This window comes from Hirundo rustica, chromosome Z (genome assembly GCF_015227805.2).
Source record: "Hirundo rustica isolate bHirRus1 chromosome Z, bHirRus1.pri.v3, whole genome shotgun sequence".
Lineage (NCBI taxonomy): Eukaryota > Metazoa > Chordata > Aves > Passeriformes > Hirundinidae > Hirundo > Hirundo rustica.
Window position 1 is genome coordinate 70,912,172 of NC_053488.1, and position 14,227 is coordinate 70,926,398.

At 47.2% G+C, this 14,227-nt stretch overlaps 1 protein-coding gene across 1 annotated transcript; it reads right to left on the reverse strand.

The window, feature by feature from the left end:
• Nucleotides 1-8,215: 8,215 nt before the first annotated feature.
• Nucleotides 8,216-9,956, reverse strand: CARTPT (CART prepropeptide). The gene is made up of 3 exons (XM_040090560.1): nucleotides 9,810-9,956; nucleotides 9,646-9,729; nucleotides 8,216-9,229 (listed from the first exon to the last, which is right to left on the reverse strand). Exons 1-3 carry the CDS (start codon nucleotides 9,951-9,953, stop codon nucleotides 9,122-9,124), a joined length of 336 nt encoding a protein of 111 aa, XP_039946494.1. The 5' UTR covers nucleotides 9,954-9,956; the 3' UTR covers nucleotides 8,216-9,121.
• Between the last annotated feature and the right edge of the window lie 4,271 nt (nucleotides 9,957-14,227).

Consider the following 14,227-nt stretch of genomic DNA (forward strand, 5'->3'; position numbering starts at 1 on the left):
AGGAAAAAATTGTCCCCTTGTTTTTTGATACAAATAAATTAGTTAATCCCTCCTTGATTCTGCTGTTTAAAAAGACAGGTTCACCATCTACTAATCCTCACATGCGTTTAGTATAACAATTTAAATAAGACCAAAAATTCTGTGTTCAGGTGCAGAAAAATATCCTTCCTGATGCACTTAATAAAGATTGCTGATTATTCCACCAATATGAATAAGAGGTGAGGTTACAATAAAAATATGGCTTGTACAGCATCCTCCTTGGATATGTCACCTAAAAAGTGATAATCTCTCACTTGCCTTTGTGCTTTTCATTATGTTCTTAATTTAGTTCCATTTTGTTTAACACATCAAATTATCGTCATTAATTTCATTTCTGTGATCTCTATCTGGCAAGAATGTGCACTTTGGTCTGAAGTATTATCTGTTTTATGGATAAATGCAAGCAGATAACTGCCAGCGATGTCTCCTAAATTCATAACCAGAATTCAATTATGCTTTAAACAATTCTATATATCAAAGCAGTCTTTATCTTGGCCTGGAAGACACTGAAGCAGACTTTTATTACTTAGTTATTGCATTTCTCAATTGAGTCTGTGGTTTGGTTTCTTTAATTACTTATAGATGTCATGAAAAGGTGATTTAAAAAATATGACTGTAGGGGTTTTAGTATTTATTCTTTTTTTTGTGGGAGGAAGAGATTAGAAGAGAAAACAAAGCAGGCTTAAACTTAAAAATGAACAAAAATACTTTTATTAACACACACTGAATGAATGAAAAAAAAAATTGAGTAAAAAACCACTTAAACTAAAACAGAATGACATTTTAAAACATGCTTCTCTTTGTACTAACTATTAACTTTCTTATTAAACAACATAGAAAGACACAACTTGAGATTTTTCAGTCAGTTTCACTATTTAGACATAATCACTCATTACTTTAGGAGAAGAGTCTCTCTAAGATCTTTTTCATGGAGACATTTGCCATAAGACAAAATAGTCCAGTGCTCCCAATGTCACACATCTGCTGCCACCTGGAGTTTTTGCAGACTGTGATGTTCTACAAGCAAAGCTTCTCAGTGTATCTGGGGTACTATTTATGAATAATTCTAGTCTAAAATTATCTTTGTCTCAAAGGCCGAGACCTCCTTTTAACCCAGGAGCGGGGTCTTTAAAGTTCCCAAATAAATCTCAATTACATCTAATCAATTTTGATTAGAATAGCATTCTACCCAACAACACTAAGATGCTACAAAGAACAGTTCATTTCTCCATAATTTACCTTAGAGAAGTCCGGTTAGAAATGTCCACTTCTTCAATCCTATTCCAATATTATTAGTTCTTTCACTTCTAATCTAACTGGCTTCATTCGGTGTCCGTTCTAAGTACCCTCTGTTTTCTTTCTTCTTTCTCTTAAGGAAGAGTTGTGCTTCAAATGTTCCATGTTTCTAGGAAAGGGTTAAATGTGTTCTGGCCTGCAAGAGCCACCTGCACACCCTCTGGGTGTTGTTCTGGGCTGCAAGAGCTGAAGAGAATGCAAAGCTGTGCTGATGGAGGAAGCTGGTAGAGGTCCTTTTTTCCACCCCTTGGTCTCATCCAGGGCGGCTCGGAGCTGTTATAAAGCTCCAGGCTTTCTTTCTCCGCTGCCAGCGGTGATTAAGCTGGGCCATGTTTTGGCCCTTCTGCCGCGGTCCGAGCCCGTGGCCAGCACTGCCGAGCTGCAGCCGCTCCTCTTCCCTGCCGGCAGCAGGGGAAAGGGGCTCAGCCGGCCCAGGCCCTCCCTGTGAGGGCAGCGGCCCTCGGAGGCCCGGCTGAGCCCGGCCCGGCCACCCACGATGTCACCTCGTGCTGATTCCAAAGCGAGAGTGAGACTGATCTCCAGCAGATTAGTTTTAAATGTCCCCGCCAAAGTCACATCGACATTTCCCATTGGTCAGCTCAGCTGCCAATATCCCGGCCAGCTTTTTGATAGATCCCTGGCCTCCCCCCCAAACCACTCTACAGTGATGGCAGGGAAAAACATTTCACATTTCTCTATAACCAGAAAACAAAATTGTGCCAACTCATGATAATGGCAAACCTCTAAACAAGAGACTTGTAAAATCTTGTTGTAAATATTTGTGAACTCAATGACTATTCTCAAGGCTTCTTGTGGTTTGACACAGGCTAAATGCCAGACAATCATGAAAATCACTCACTCACCCTCTTCTGGTGGCGAGAGAAGAGGAAAATTAATGAAGGCTTCATGAGTTAAGGACCAGAGAAAACATACCAAGGGCAAAAGAGGCTCAACTTAGAGGTATGAAGTGAATTTATTATTAAGAAAATTGGAGGAGAATGATGAGAAGTAAAACAAGCCCTTAAAAACATCTTTCTCCCCACCTCCCCCCGCCCCACCCCCACCCTTCCCTCCTTCCCACTGATGGCACAGGGAGACTGGGCGTGGGTTTTTGGTCAGTTCTTCACCTGAGGTTTTCTTCTGCTTGGTTCAGGGAGAGGAGTTCTTCCCCTGTGAGACCATGGTGTCTCTTCCCATGGGAGACAGTTCTCCGTGAACTTCTCCAGCATGGCTCCAAAAACTCCCAAAACTCCTGCAACACGAGTCCCTCCCACAGGCAGACAGTCCTCCCAAAACTGCAGTGGCGTGGATCATTCTTTCATGGGGTCCAGTCCTCCAAGGACAGGCTGCTCCAGCCTGGGAGCAGGGCTCTTCTCTCCACACATCTCCCACGGGGTCACAGCCTCCTCCAGGCACCCACCTGCTCCAGCACGGGGCTTCTCCATGGGCTGTGGGTGGATCTCTGCATCCCCCATGGATGCCCATGGATCATGCAGGGGCACAGCTGCTGTACCATGGTCTGCACCAGGGGCTGCAGGAGAATCTCAGCTCCAGCGCCCTGGAGAACCTCCTGTCCTCCTTCTCCATGGACCCTGGTGTCTTTGTGTTGTTTCCCTCTCATGTTCTCACCTCCTTCTCTCCTCTGGCCAGAAGAAAAAACTGTGTGCCACTTTGTTTTGTTTTTCTTCATAAATCTGTTATCACAGAGGCTTTACCAGTTCATCAGTTGGCCCAGCCTTGGCCAGTGGCATGTCCATCCTCAGAGCCACCAGGGACTGGATCTGCCAGACGTGATGACAGCTTCCAGCAGCTTCTCACAGAAGTCAACTCTGTGGCCCCCTGCTACCAAAAACCAGGCCATGCAAAACCAACACAAGGCTCTATTAAAAAAAATGTGAATCAATGCATGATTGATCTACAGAGCTTTTTGGAATAAGCAGATAAATTTCTAGCTGATACAACAGAGGAGAGTGTACCTGAAAAATGTGTGTCATTAATGAATTCTAAATAGTCTGGAAGGTTAGTCAGGGGAAATGTACTTCTACCAGATCAGTGCAAAGAGACATACTGGAGCTCCTGCTCCACAAGGAAGAAAATTATCACATCTAGTGTGACCACTAACTAGAGTTAGTAAGTCTGTTGTGAAGAACCATAGGGTATGATGTCTTTTTTATATAGTCATAGAATCAATCCTTTGGGTTGGAAGGGAACTTTAGAGGCTGTCTGGTCCAATAACTCCCTGCAATGAGCAGGGACATCTTCAACTAGATCAGGCTGCTCAGAGCCCTGTCCAACCTGACCTTGAGTGTTTCGAGGCTGGGGTACCTACTACATTTCCAGGACACTTGTGCCATTTTTTTTGCCACCCTCTTCATAAAATTACTTCCTTAGTTCTAATTTAAATTTACCCTCCTCCAGTTTAAAACCACTGTCCCCTGTCATATTACAGCTGGCCCTGCCAAGAGTAGGACCCATCTTTATTATAAACCCCCTATGAGTATTGAAAGACTGCAATAAGATCTTCCCAGAGCCTTCTGTTCCCTGAACAACACAACTGTCTCAGTCATTCCTCACAGGTGAAGTCATCAATTCCTCTGATCATTTCTATAGCCATCCTCTGAACCTTTTCCAGCAGTTCCATGCCCTTCCTGTGCTGGCACCCAGAGCTGCAGGCAGGGTTCCAGGTGGGGTCTCTCTCACCGGAGCAGAGCAGAGCAGAGGGGCAGACTCCCCTCCCTCCCCTGCTGCCCACGCTGCTCTGGATGCAGCCCAGGACACGTTTGGCTCTCTGGGCTGGGAGTGCTCATGGCTGGGTCATGTCCAGCCTCTCACTCAATGTATCCCCAAGTCCTTCTCACAGGGCTGCTCCCCATCTGTGCAGCCCCAGCCTGTGCTGATGCTGGGGGTTGTCCTGACCCAGGTGCAGCACCTTGCACTTGGCCTTGTTAAACTTAATGAGATTCCTATGGGCCCCTTCTTGAGCTTTGTTCAGGGTCCTCTGGATGGCATCCTATCCTTTAGGAATGTCAGCTGCTTATGTCATCTGCAAACCTGCACTTGATGTCACTGTCTGTGTCATTGTTGAAGACATTTAACAGCACTGGTCCCAATACAGACCCCTGAGGGACACCACTTTCAACAGATGTCCCTCTGGACATTGGGCAGTTGACCACTACCCTCTGGATGTGGCCATCTGGTCAACTCCTCATCCACCGAGGAGTCCACCCATCAAATCCATCTGTCTCCAATTTAGAGAGGATGTGTTGAGGGACTTTGTCACAGGCCTTACAGAAGTCCAGAGAGATGATATCTGTAGCTCTTCCCTTGTCACTCCACCAGAAAAAGCCACTGGGTTGGTCAGGCAGGACTTGCCCTTGGTGAAGCTGTGATGGCTGTTTCAAATAATTTCCCCATTCTCTGTGTGCCTTAGCACAGCTTCCAGGAGGATCTGTCTTCCCAGGCATAGAACTGAGCCCTCACTGCCATTCAATCTCAGTGCCAGACCCTGAAATGTAATTTGTGGTTCACAGCTGGAATGCAGCAGCTGGTTTTTTGTGTTGTTGTCATAATTTCTGTGAATCCTGTAGGATCCTAAAAGACAATCACAGGGGACTAGAAGAAGGGAAGTACTTCTGGGACAAAGTCTGGCTCCTGTGTGGTCATGGTGGTTCTGTTGCTGTAGTGCCTGCAAATGAAAAGACATCCTGCCCACAAGCAAAACAGGCAGGATCTCCAAGTTGCAATCAAGTCAATTACTACATACAAAAGAGTATTGGCCATTTACTTGGGAGGAATTAAAAGAGCCACCCTTGAATGCTTAATCAGTCCTTATGTTTTCATTCCCAATCTCATTACAGCTGCTACTGCAGACAGACTGTGTGGAAGGGCTCCAGACAGGTCCCACACACCATCTGCACAATCTTGCAAAAAATCTGAAGGCCCAGATCTGAGCTGAAAAAGGGCTCACACAGATGGGAGGAGGGACTGGGAGTGGGGGGTTGAAGGAAGGCTGCTCAGGTTCCTGAGTTTCTTTTTTCTGGCTTCCATTCCCAGCAAAGGGTGTTACCACATCTCCTAGAGACCTAGATCTAGGGGGTGAAGAAGGGTGTCTTGCTGGGAGTTGTAACAGGTCACAGATTCTCTAGACAGGCAAAGTACGGCTGCATGTTCCAGATTGATTATTGTAAACAAAACAAAACAAAAACAAAACAAAACAAACAAACAAAAAACCCCAACCAAAACCAAAACCAAACCAAACCAAACCAAACCAAACCAAACCAAACCAAACCAAACCAAAACAAAACAAAAAAACCCCAACAAACAAACAAAAAAATTCCCCCAAATCCCATTCATCACTGTAAAGCTAACACACTCATTTAGACGAGACAGCTGTGTGCTGAGAATATCATTCCATTACAACACTGCCACCTCTTGTTCTTCTGCTGATTTCATTTTTGCCCAGCTCCAATCTGTGGTGGATCCACCACCAGTAGAAAGACACAAAGTCTCCACCGATTTTGCTGAACTGAAGGCTTACAAGGAAGAGCAACGGATCACACTGTGCTAGCACATAAACATGGGGAAAGCCCACAGATGGCAAGGAGAGGAGACAAATTGGACAGACTGACTGGGCCTCTTTATCCAGCTGCTTGATGTTCAACTAGCTCCTTCATTGAGGCTGGACTACTGACAGAGATGGGGTTTCTTCATGGATTCCTTGATTTCTAGCATATATTTCATTTTTATTTATTTAATAGCAGTTATATAAAATATCTTCTTAAATTTACAAGTCTTTTTGCTAGAATTTTTTCATTATGTCTCCATATGTTTCAGTCTTCATGTGCAGAGTAGCTGAAAACAAGGGTAATGTTTTAGCCAAACTCAAGTGTCTGGGAGCTGCCAGAAGCCTCTGAAACTGATAAGTAACCCAGGCACCCAGTACTGATCCCCTGGGCTGTGGGGACAGCTGAAACTTCTGGTCAGCCCACCACACAGACAGAAGTGGCCTGACAATCAGCCCCATCAGAAGCAGTTTTCACATCTCTTTTTAACTGGGAGATCCAGTCAAAAAGAAAAATTTGTTTTTCAAATGGAATGGGCTGGAGGCAAACAGATTTACTGTGGTTGACCTCTAATACAATGGGACTTGAAGCAGCTGGGTTTTTCAAATTCATACTCAGTAAACATATTACTTCTGAACCACAGTTATTGAATCCAGACTTCCTTGCAACACTCTCTGGTGACTAAATCCAAGATGGACCCTCAAAATCTGTGCTTCTTGTTTTGGACACATTGTGTGTAGGGCCCACCTTGGAAGTGTTAGTAAGGTGAAATCAGGAGATATTTTAAACTAAAAAATTGTGTCATTTCATGTAATTGATTTCAGGAGTGAAAAATACCAAAATGCCAATTCTATCCTGACTCTTACAGCACAAGTTTCTCTCCTCACTTTTTTTTTTTTTTTTTTTTTTTAGAAACATCTGTAATGTCATGTAAGAGGTCATGTATATAAATCAACAAGCTAAGAGCCCTTAGGTTAGTGTACATTGCAGAGTTGCAACAACATTGCAAAGAGTGTTGTCATAATGTCAGGATCATGAAAGTAAACCCCAAATCCTGATTCCTTAAGTTAGGTATAAAGATTATAAATTTGATCTTTATGTAAACCACATCTATAACATCGAGTACTATAATCAGGCAAAACAAGAACTATAAAATCAACACATAAGCTGAAAAGTTCTTGATATATTTTAGTCCAAACCTTACACTTGGCTCCAGCCCTGCGAATGCAGTATCACACCTTTCCCCCACAGGCCTTACGGTCACAAAAGTTATAGGTAGAGCTGGCTGCCACTCCTGACTTCTCTGTCCCTGCTTATATATCCATTTCTTTCTGTCAAATCTCTCTGAACAGTGTTCCCACCAAGTGCACCATGGCTCTTGCTTTAATTTAACCCTCCCCTCTTGACTCCCCCACATACACAGTCCCCCAGGCCAGTACTCCCTTGCCCATGAATAGCATACCTCACAGTCTTGTAACCCCACCTGTTAAAACAGCCTTCACACTCCGGGTGTTTTCAGCTACCCTTTATTTTGTCCTTCTCCACGCTAAGAAGCGTTCATTCCAGTTCTGAGAAATAATAACTAATAACAACAATAAACCCCAGCAACTACAATACTGGCAATAATAACAGTAGTAATACTGATAGCAAAAATAGCAGTGGTGGGTCTCTTTGTAATCAGCTTCTCTGTACCTGTTTCAGTCAGAATTGCTCTTACTGTTTAGGAGTAAAGCAAAAAGCATTTATTTTATGCCTTACAGAAGACCTTTTCTCACAAAACACCTAAATTTGTGCTCTCTTCAGCATGAAATATGAAAACTCCTTGTATGTCTTTCGCCATGGCCCATGCAGCCCCTCATCTCCATGCTGACAGGATTAAGAGCCGGTTCTTGCAAAGACACTGCCCAAGATGTATTGTGACAAAGGAGAGGCAAGAAATTCCTTCAGGGATCCATCATTTATGGGAATCAAACACAAATCAAGATGATCCAGCTTATGGTGTTTGCCCCCCCATACAATGACCCCCACCCCCGACATGTTCCTGCAGTTGGGATACACCCTGTCCCCTGCCAAAGAAAAACCTGAGGTCCTAAGCCTCTGCATTTGTCGCAGTCCCTCTAGGTGGGGAGGGAGCAGATGTCAGCTGAGCAGCACCAAAACACATGAACCTTGGTTTCTAGTCCTGGCCTGGCCTGGCTGATAGCCTGGCTAAAGCACACAGTAACACTTGCAGTAGTTTTGGAGATACCTACCCTTAGCCTCTCCCTCTAAGTGCTAGGGATTCCAATGTGTGGATTAAGACAACCAAAATACTGTCATCAGAACACTGACTTTATTAATAGAGACAAACAAAGGATTAAAACACGTTATGAATTTGCTGAAATACACAGTGTGCCTGTGGAGGACAGACATATTTATATACATCAGCTCATTATAGAAACGTGAACAGTTTGGTCTAGGTGACTAGGATATCCCCAGGTGGTTTGCAACGAATCCAGACAGCTTTCTCTCCGTGGTGGCCCCGGTAAAGCAACCAATTTCCCCCCAGCCCCACCCCAGCCAGGCTAGTGCCGGACCCCTGCACACCATCAGTGTCTCACGCCGGACTTTCTACAGGACAGGGTGAGCACAGCTGGATTTGGTCTGAGGCCAGCGGTGCGGGTGACCCCCACCGAGGGCTGCAGGCTGCTTGCTCTGGGGTGTACCCAGCTGAGTCCTCTCAGCCGGGAGGCAGGAGACAGGGCTGCTTTGGACACACCCGCATCCCGCCTCCCCGGCTACCCAACCACCCCAGAGGAATTCCCTAGCCCCGGGTCCTCCAGCCGGCACTGGGTGGATATTTCCCGCCCAAGGAAGGAGTCGGAGAGCCCGGGGGCACAGCATGGGGTCAGTACTGCTTCCCGACACGGCTTAGCACTGTTCGGGTCTGCACTGGGACGGCACTGCAGCTCTCGGGACCGGCACCTCAACTCCCAAGGCATGGCCCGGGATTTTCCTGAAAGGACATAAACAAGCGGGGGAGGAGGGGAGGAGAGGACGGGGTGGGGCGGGGGAGAGAAGGAAAACAGCTCCACGGATGTCGGATGTCACGGACAGCGTTACACGGGCGACGTGGGGGCTTCTCGCTGCGTTTCTCGGGCGGAGAAGCTGCGGGAAGTCGCCGGCACGTCGCGGCCAGACGTCAGTGCCTGCGCTCCCGGCGGCTTGTCCCAGGGCGCCTCTGCTTACAGGCACTTGAGGAGGAAGGAATTGCACGACGTCCCCCGGGGGCAGTCGCAGAGCTTCCCGATGCGAGCCCCTTTCCTCACAGCGCACTGCTCCCCGGCGTCGCACTGCGGGCAGCGGCCGGCGGTGAGTGGGACCGCCACCAGCTGTCCCATCCCGTCCTGTGCCGTCTAGCCTAGTCCCTACAGCAGTGCCATTCTGTCCCTTCCCTTCCCTTCCCTTCCCTTCCCTTCCCTTCCCTTCCCTTCCCTTCCCTTCCCTTCCCTTCCCTTCCCTTCCCTTCCCTTCCCTTCCCTTCCCTTCCCTTCCCTTCCCTTCCCTTCCCTTCCCTTCCCTTCCCTTCCCTTCCCTTCCCTTCCCTTCCCTTGTGCCCGTTCCATCCCATTCCCATACCGTCTCCATTCCGTCCCCGTCCGGTCCCTTCCCCATTCCGTCCTGTCCCGTTCACTCTGCTCTGCCCCCTTCCCCTTCCTTTTTGTTCCCTTCCCGGTCCCGTCCCGACCCGTCCCGCCGTGACGCTTACCATGGGCACCTGCCCGAACTTCTTCTCGTAGTGCCGTCCCCTCTTGCTCTTGAGCTTCTCCAGCACCTCCTGCAGCGCCTCGATCTGCCGAGAGACCACAGAGAAGCCGTCAGACCGCGCCCGCCCCGGCGGGGCCCCCCGCCCGGCCCCGGCTCCCTCCGCACCAGCTCCTTTTCCCGGGAGGCGCCGTCGCCGCCGGGCGGTCCCAGGTCGCGGGCGCGGCGCGGCGGGGTCGCTCCGTGCCCGCGGGCGCTCAGCAGCAGCGCGGCCGCCACGGCGCACAGCGCCAGCGCCCGGCAGCTCTCCATGGTGCTACCGCCCCGCCGCCGCCGCCGCCGCTTTATAGCTCCGTGCCCGCCCCGCCGTGCGTCAGCGCCCACCGCCGCCGCGCCCCGAGTGTCGGCACGGCACGGCACAGCCGGCTCCGCGCCCCCCACCTCCCCACCGCTGCAATCGGCGCCCCAAAGCGCCGGCCGTCCCTGGCCGTCGGGCCAAACAGCGGATCCATTTCTGAGGGCGACCGTGGGGAAGGCGGCGGCCCCGCCGCACTCTGTCCACACTCCCCGTGTGGCCGAGGGCTGTGAGGAGAGTGGGAAACTATTCCCTCGCCCCTGGGGGCTGGGACGGTTGAGAGGGTTGTTATCAGACACACAGAGGTGAAAGTGGAAGTTGGGCTTGCAGACTAGGGAAACTAGGCTTGGAAGTCAACACAGGGATCAGACAGGAGGGAGAGTAAGTACTGCAGGCTAAGGGAAAACACAATGGGCTGGAAGGAAGAGCCATGTGGGAGGATTAGCCTGAAGGAATGCGAGTGATGAGGCTGGGAGAGGGGGGTAGATAGTGATGATGAGCAAAAAGCTGATGAGGATGTGAATGCTTGAATAAGGACAAGTGGGAATCAACAGGGTGGAGAGGCTCAAGGCCACTGAAAGCAAGGTAAGGAGCAACAATAAAAGGCCCAGGATAAAAGTCACTGCTAATATATCAAGCAGAACAGTGAATGGTGCTTGAGGTCAAATATCATACCACTGAACAGGTTCTTGGGGAGCATCATACACCCTATGCGTGAAATGGGGCCACCTCAGTTTTGGAGAGAAAAAGTGCAGTCGCCAAAAGGAGACCTCGTGTTGGAACCCTGGAGCCTAGCATCAGTGAACACATGTCATTCAGACCTTCCCACTGACATTTGGTTCTGCAAGCCCAGTGGCCTCCTGTCCACGAATACTCTGAAAGGATCCCTAACAGGTCAAACCTGCCCAGGCCTCGTGGCCAGAGTGGTGGCAGGAGCAGCTGTTCCTATTAAGAAAAACAGTAGCATGCCAAGAAGAGGATGCAGGATGCAGGACAGTGCTCAGCCTTCTTCAGCATCCTCTGGGCCAAGGCTAGGTTAAAACAGGGTCACTGGGCAGCAGTTTGCTGGCATGAGACATTTGGCCATCTGGTTGTTGGGATGAGGAGGCAGCGAGTTGGGTCTTCCTGTGAGGAGGCTTCACTTCAAGCTCATGGCTCTGAAGTGGCTGTGGGGATGCTTCTACCTGCAAGTCAACAGCAGCAAGAACTGGGCTCTGTCTCCTTAGGTGAAGGGAGGATCATTTGGAGAAGGAGGAAACTGGAAAACCTTGTTAACAAAACTCTCTCAGCTTGTTAACAAATTCTTAACAGCTGGCCATTTGTAAGGAAGCTAGGAAGGGGAGCTAGGAACAGCTCGAAAAGACAATACAATGTGAGCACACACACAAAGAAAGTTGTTTAAAGACAAATTAACCAGGTCCAAGCATATATTTTTCCAAGCAGGCAGGCATTTTTTCAAGGCAACAAAAGGAGTGTGGTTTAACAAGAAATTTTCAACAGCAGCATTTTGTTTGAGGCAATAAAAAGGCTCTGATCTCTCTATCACATTGCTTGCCTCCAGTACTGCATGTTCACCTCTTGCTGTTACCTCCTCCCACACACTCCTATTGATCATCACATCCAGCAAAGGTCTCATTTGTAATTGCTGGTCAGAGTAGAGATCCTCTGCCTGTCTGCATGGATCCTTCGGTTTCATTTAGCCCCAGGGAAGGCTAAGATTTCAGATGTGACGCTGGTGGTAAACCACTCATAGCAAAGTCCAGGCTTTGTTCCCAGGCTGGAGCAGAACCACAACCACAAGCAGTACTGAAAATGATGGGCGTGCCAAAAAAGAAGTTTCTTAGAACAGAGAAATAACCTAGGCTATGAAAAATGCAACACTTCATACAGAGAGGCAGATATACGGCCTATTCAACTTTAAAAGCAGCATCTGTGAAGCCTGACCAAAAATTCAAACCATATTTTATATGAGGATTACTCATGCAGTGTTGAACACACCAGAGATGCTCAGAAAACATCACTGTTTTCTTTCCAATTTACACTTACAGTAAAAAGCTGAATTTAATGTTAGCTACTCAGTAAAATTATTGTTGAATGTGGATGCAATTACAAATGTCTGTTTCCAAAAGTCATAGTATCTGTCTAGTTACAGAAACCCACAAAACTGTACAAGTTTCTGTGCCTGTTATTGTCTGTATCACACTGTCTCTGCAGACATCACTGTCTCTTGTTCCCCATTCTCGCATTACTGTACACTTTGTCTCTGGCACTAGGGGACAAAACCCCAGCAGGATTCATATCAGCAGGATAGCTGATTATTAAGTAAGAGTGTCAGAGGCCACAAGGTCAAGGTGCAGAAATGGGTCAAGATACAAAAATGGAAAATCACAATTACAAAAAGGCTTTCCAACAGCATCAGTAGCCAGTCATAACACAGCTGGCTATGGAATGAGGGGAGCCTATGGCACTTCAGAGCTCAGCGCCGGGTAATCCACATGAAGTGTCATCAGTCCTTGGAGATGGACAGCTCTGTTGTACCTAAGTATTAATTTAAGTTTCTTAAAGCTAACTTTCTCCATGCAAATGTTATTGCACACAAGGTACAAACAGAACACTACCAATGTGCATTAGCATCTGTATATCAAATGGATAATTTTGAAAGTCACACATGCTTTTCATAATCACACTCTTCCATCATGGTCAATTAATTAAGTGTACTTCTAAAGGTGGGAAAATAATGGAGATTTATGCTGATGCTGGTGAGCAGTTCTGAGGCATTTATGTGTGTTCTAGTTTTGGCTCGTCATAGACATAGCGTTGGATGGATTTTAGGACCACTAGACTGTAGAGATTAGTGTCAAGCATTTGAACAAGCGCTCTGCTGAATCAGAGACACCAAAATGGATATCTGGCTTTAAGTGGATGCTTTAAGGCTTTGCAGAAAAGCAGCAGGCTTTTATAACTGCCTTGTAAAATTGCCTTAATTTATAAACCACAGTTAAAACACACACACACACACACACACACACACACACACACACACACACACAAACAACAAAAAAACCCCACCATCATTGGTTTTCTGAATCAAGACTTTTTTTTTTTTTTTTAAATTGAAATCTTGAACAGTGAGGAAAATCTAAGATAAAACAGAGTTTTGCCAGACTTGAAATAAGAGTCTAGAGGCATACTTGAAAGACATCTATTTCAGCAGGAGATAGCAATTCATCTTGATGAGTAATAGATTGGAGAAAAGCCATTTAAATAAAAGATGGGTTCTCAGAACAACAGCACATGTACGAATGCCCACACAAACAGTGAGGCTACAAACTCCCCAATAAACTAACCCCATATGGGTGGAAGAGTGGTGGGAAGAGGTCCCTAGTGGCTTCTCCATTTCTGCAGAGGTATTGCAGAGTCTGTGCCTATCCACATCTCATTTCAGCCCCGGAAGCAGGCTTGTAATGATTGTGTTCCAGAGGCTCTACCTTGATGTTTGTTAAACAAACTGCCACCAATTTTGACTGAAGACCAAACTGTACCTCCCAGGTTTCCAGCACCTTCCTAGCTGCCATGAAAATAAAAAGGAAAATGGCAATGGGTACATTTTTAAGATCCATCCTGAATTCATCATCTCAGCCCAGGTAATTTGAGAAGGAAACCCTCGGTTACTGTCACAGTCTCTAGGGACATGAAAACAAGCTTAGCGCACCTCATTCATGGTTTCCCATTTCCTTCTGTAGAAGTGTTTGAAAACAACCTCGAGGTCATAGAGGACTCTTAAACTCCTTGCAGTCAAGTGTGAACCTCTTAAAGAGACCATGTCTAACTATCACAGAGAAAACAGAACCAGGTAACCTCTTGGTCTCCCGTTCTCAGGGGCTGGAGGGAGGCACATAGCTCAGAACAGCTATGCCCAAAGCAACACCAGATAGAAGCAAAGGTCCCCAGGAAGTCCAGAGCACCTGGTGTGATGTCTTGGTCCACTACAGTTTGTGGGCTTGATATGGCACAGCTATTTCCCTTGTTCCTCAACCTCAGTTGGAAAAATCAGTGTCATCCCAAGTACTCGCCTGTCTAGTAAGGAAACAGATTAGTGGTTGTGAGCCGCTTCAATGCTACAGTGAAGAGGTTACATGTTCCAGAGACATGTACGGGAGTCCTGAAATAGTCACCCACAGCTTTTACATTGTCCCTGCCATCACAAATATTATGGCCTTATAGTGGCAGC

Coding starts and splice junctions, on each gene's coding strand:
- CARTPT (XM_040090560.1), bottom strand. CDS start 9,953: ATGGAGAGCTGCCGGGCGCTGGCGCTGTGCGCCGTGGCGGCCGCGCTG. Junction 9,730..9,809: donor CCTCCCGGGAAAAGGAGCTG/GTGCGGAGGGAG, acceptor GTCTCTCGGCAG/ATCGAGGCGCTGCAGGAGGT. Junction 9,230..9,645: donor AGTTCGGGCAGGTGCCCATG/GTAAGCGTCACG, acceptor CGCTGCCCGCAG/TGCGACGCCGGGGAGCAGTG.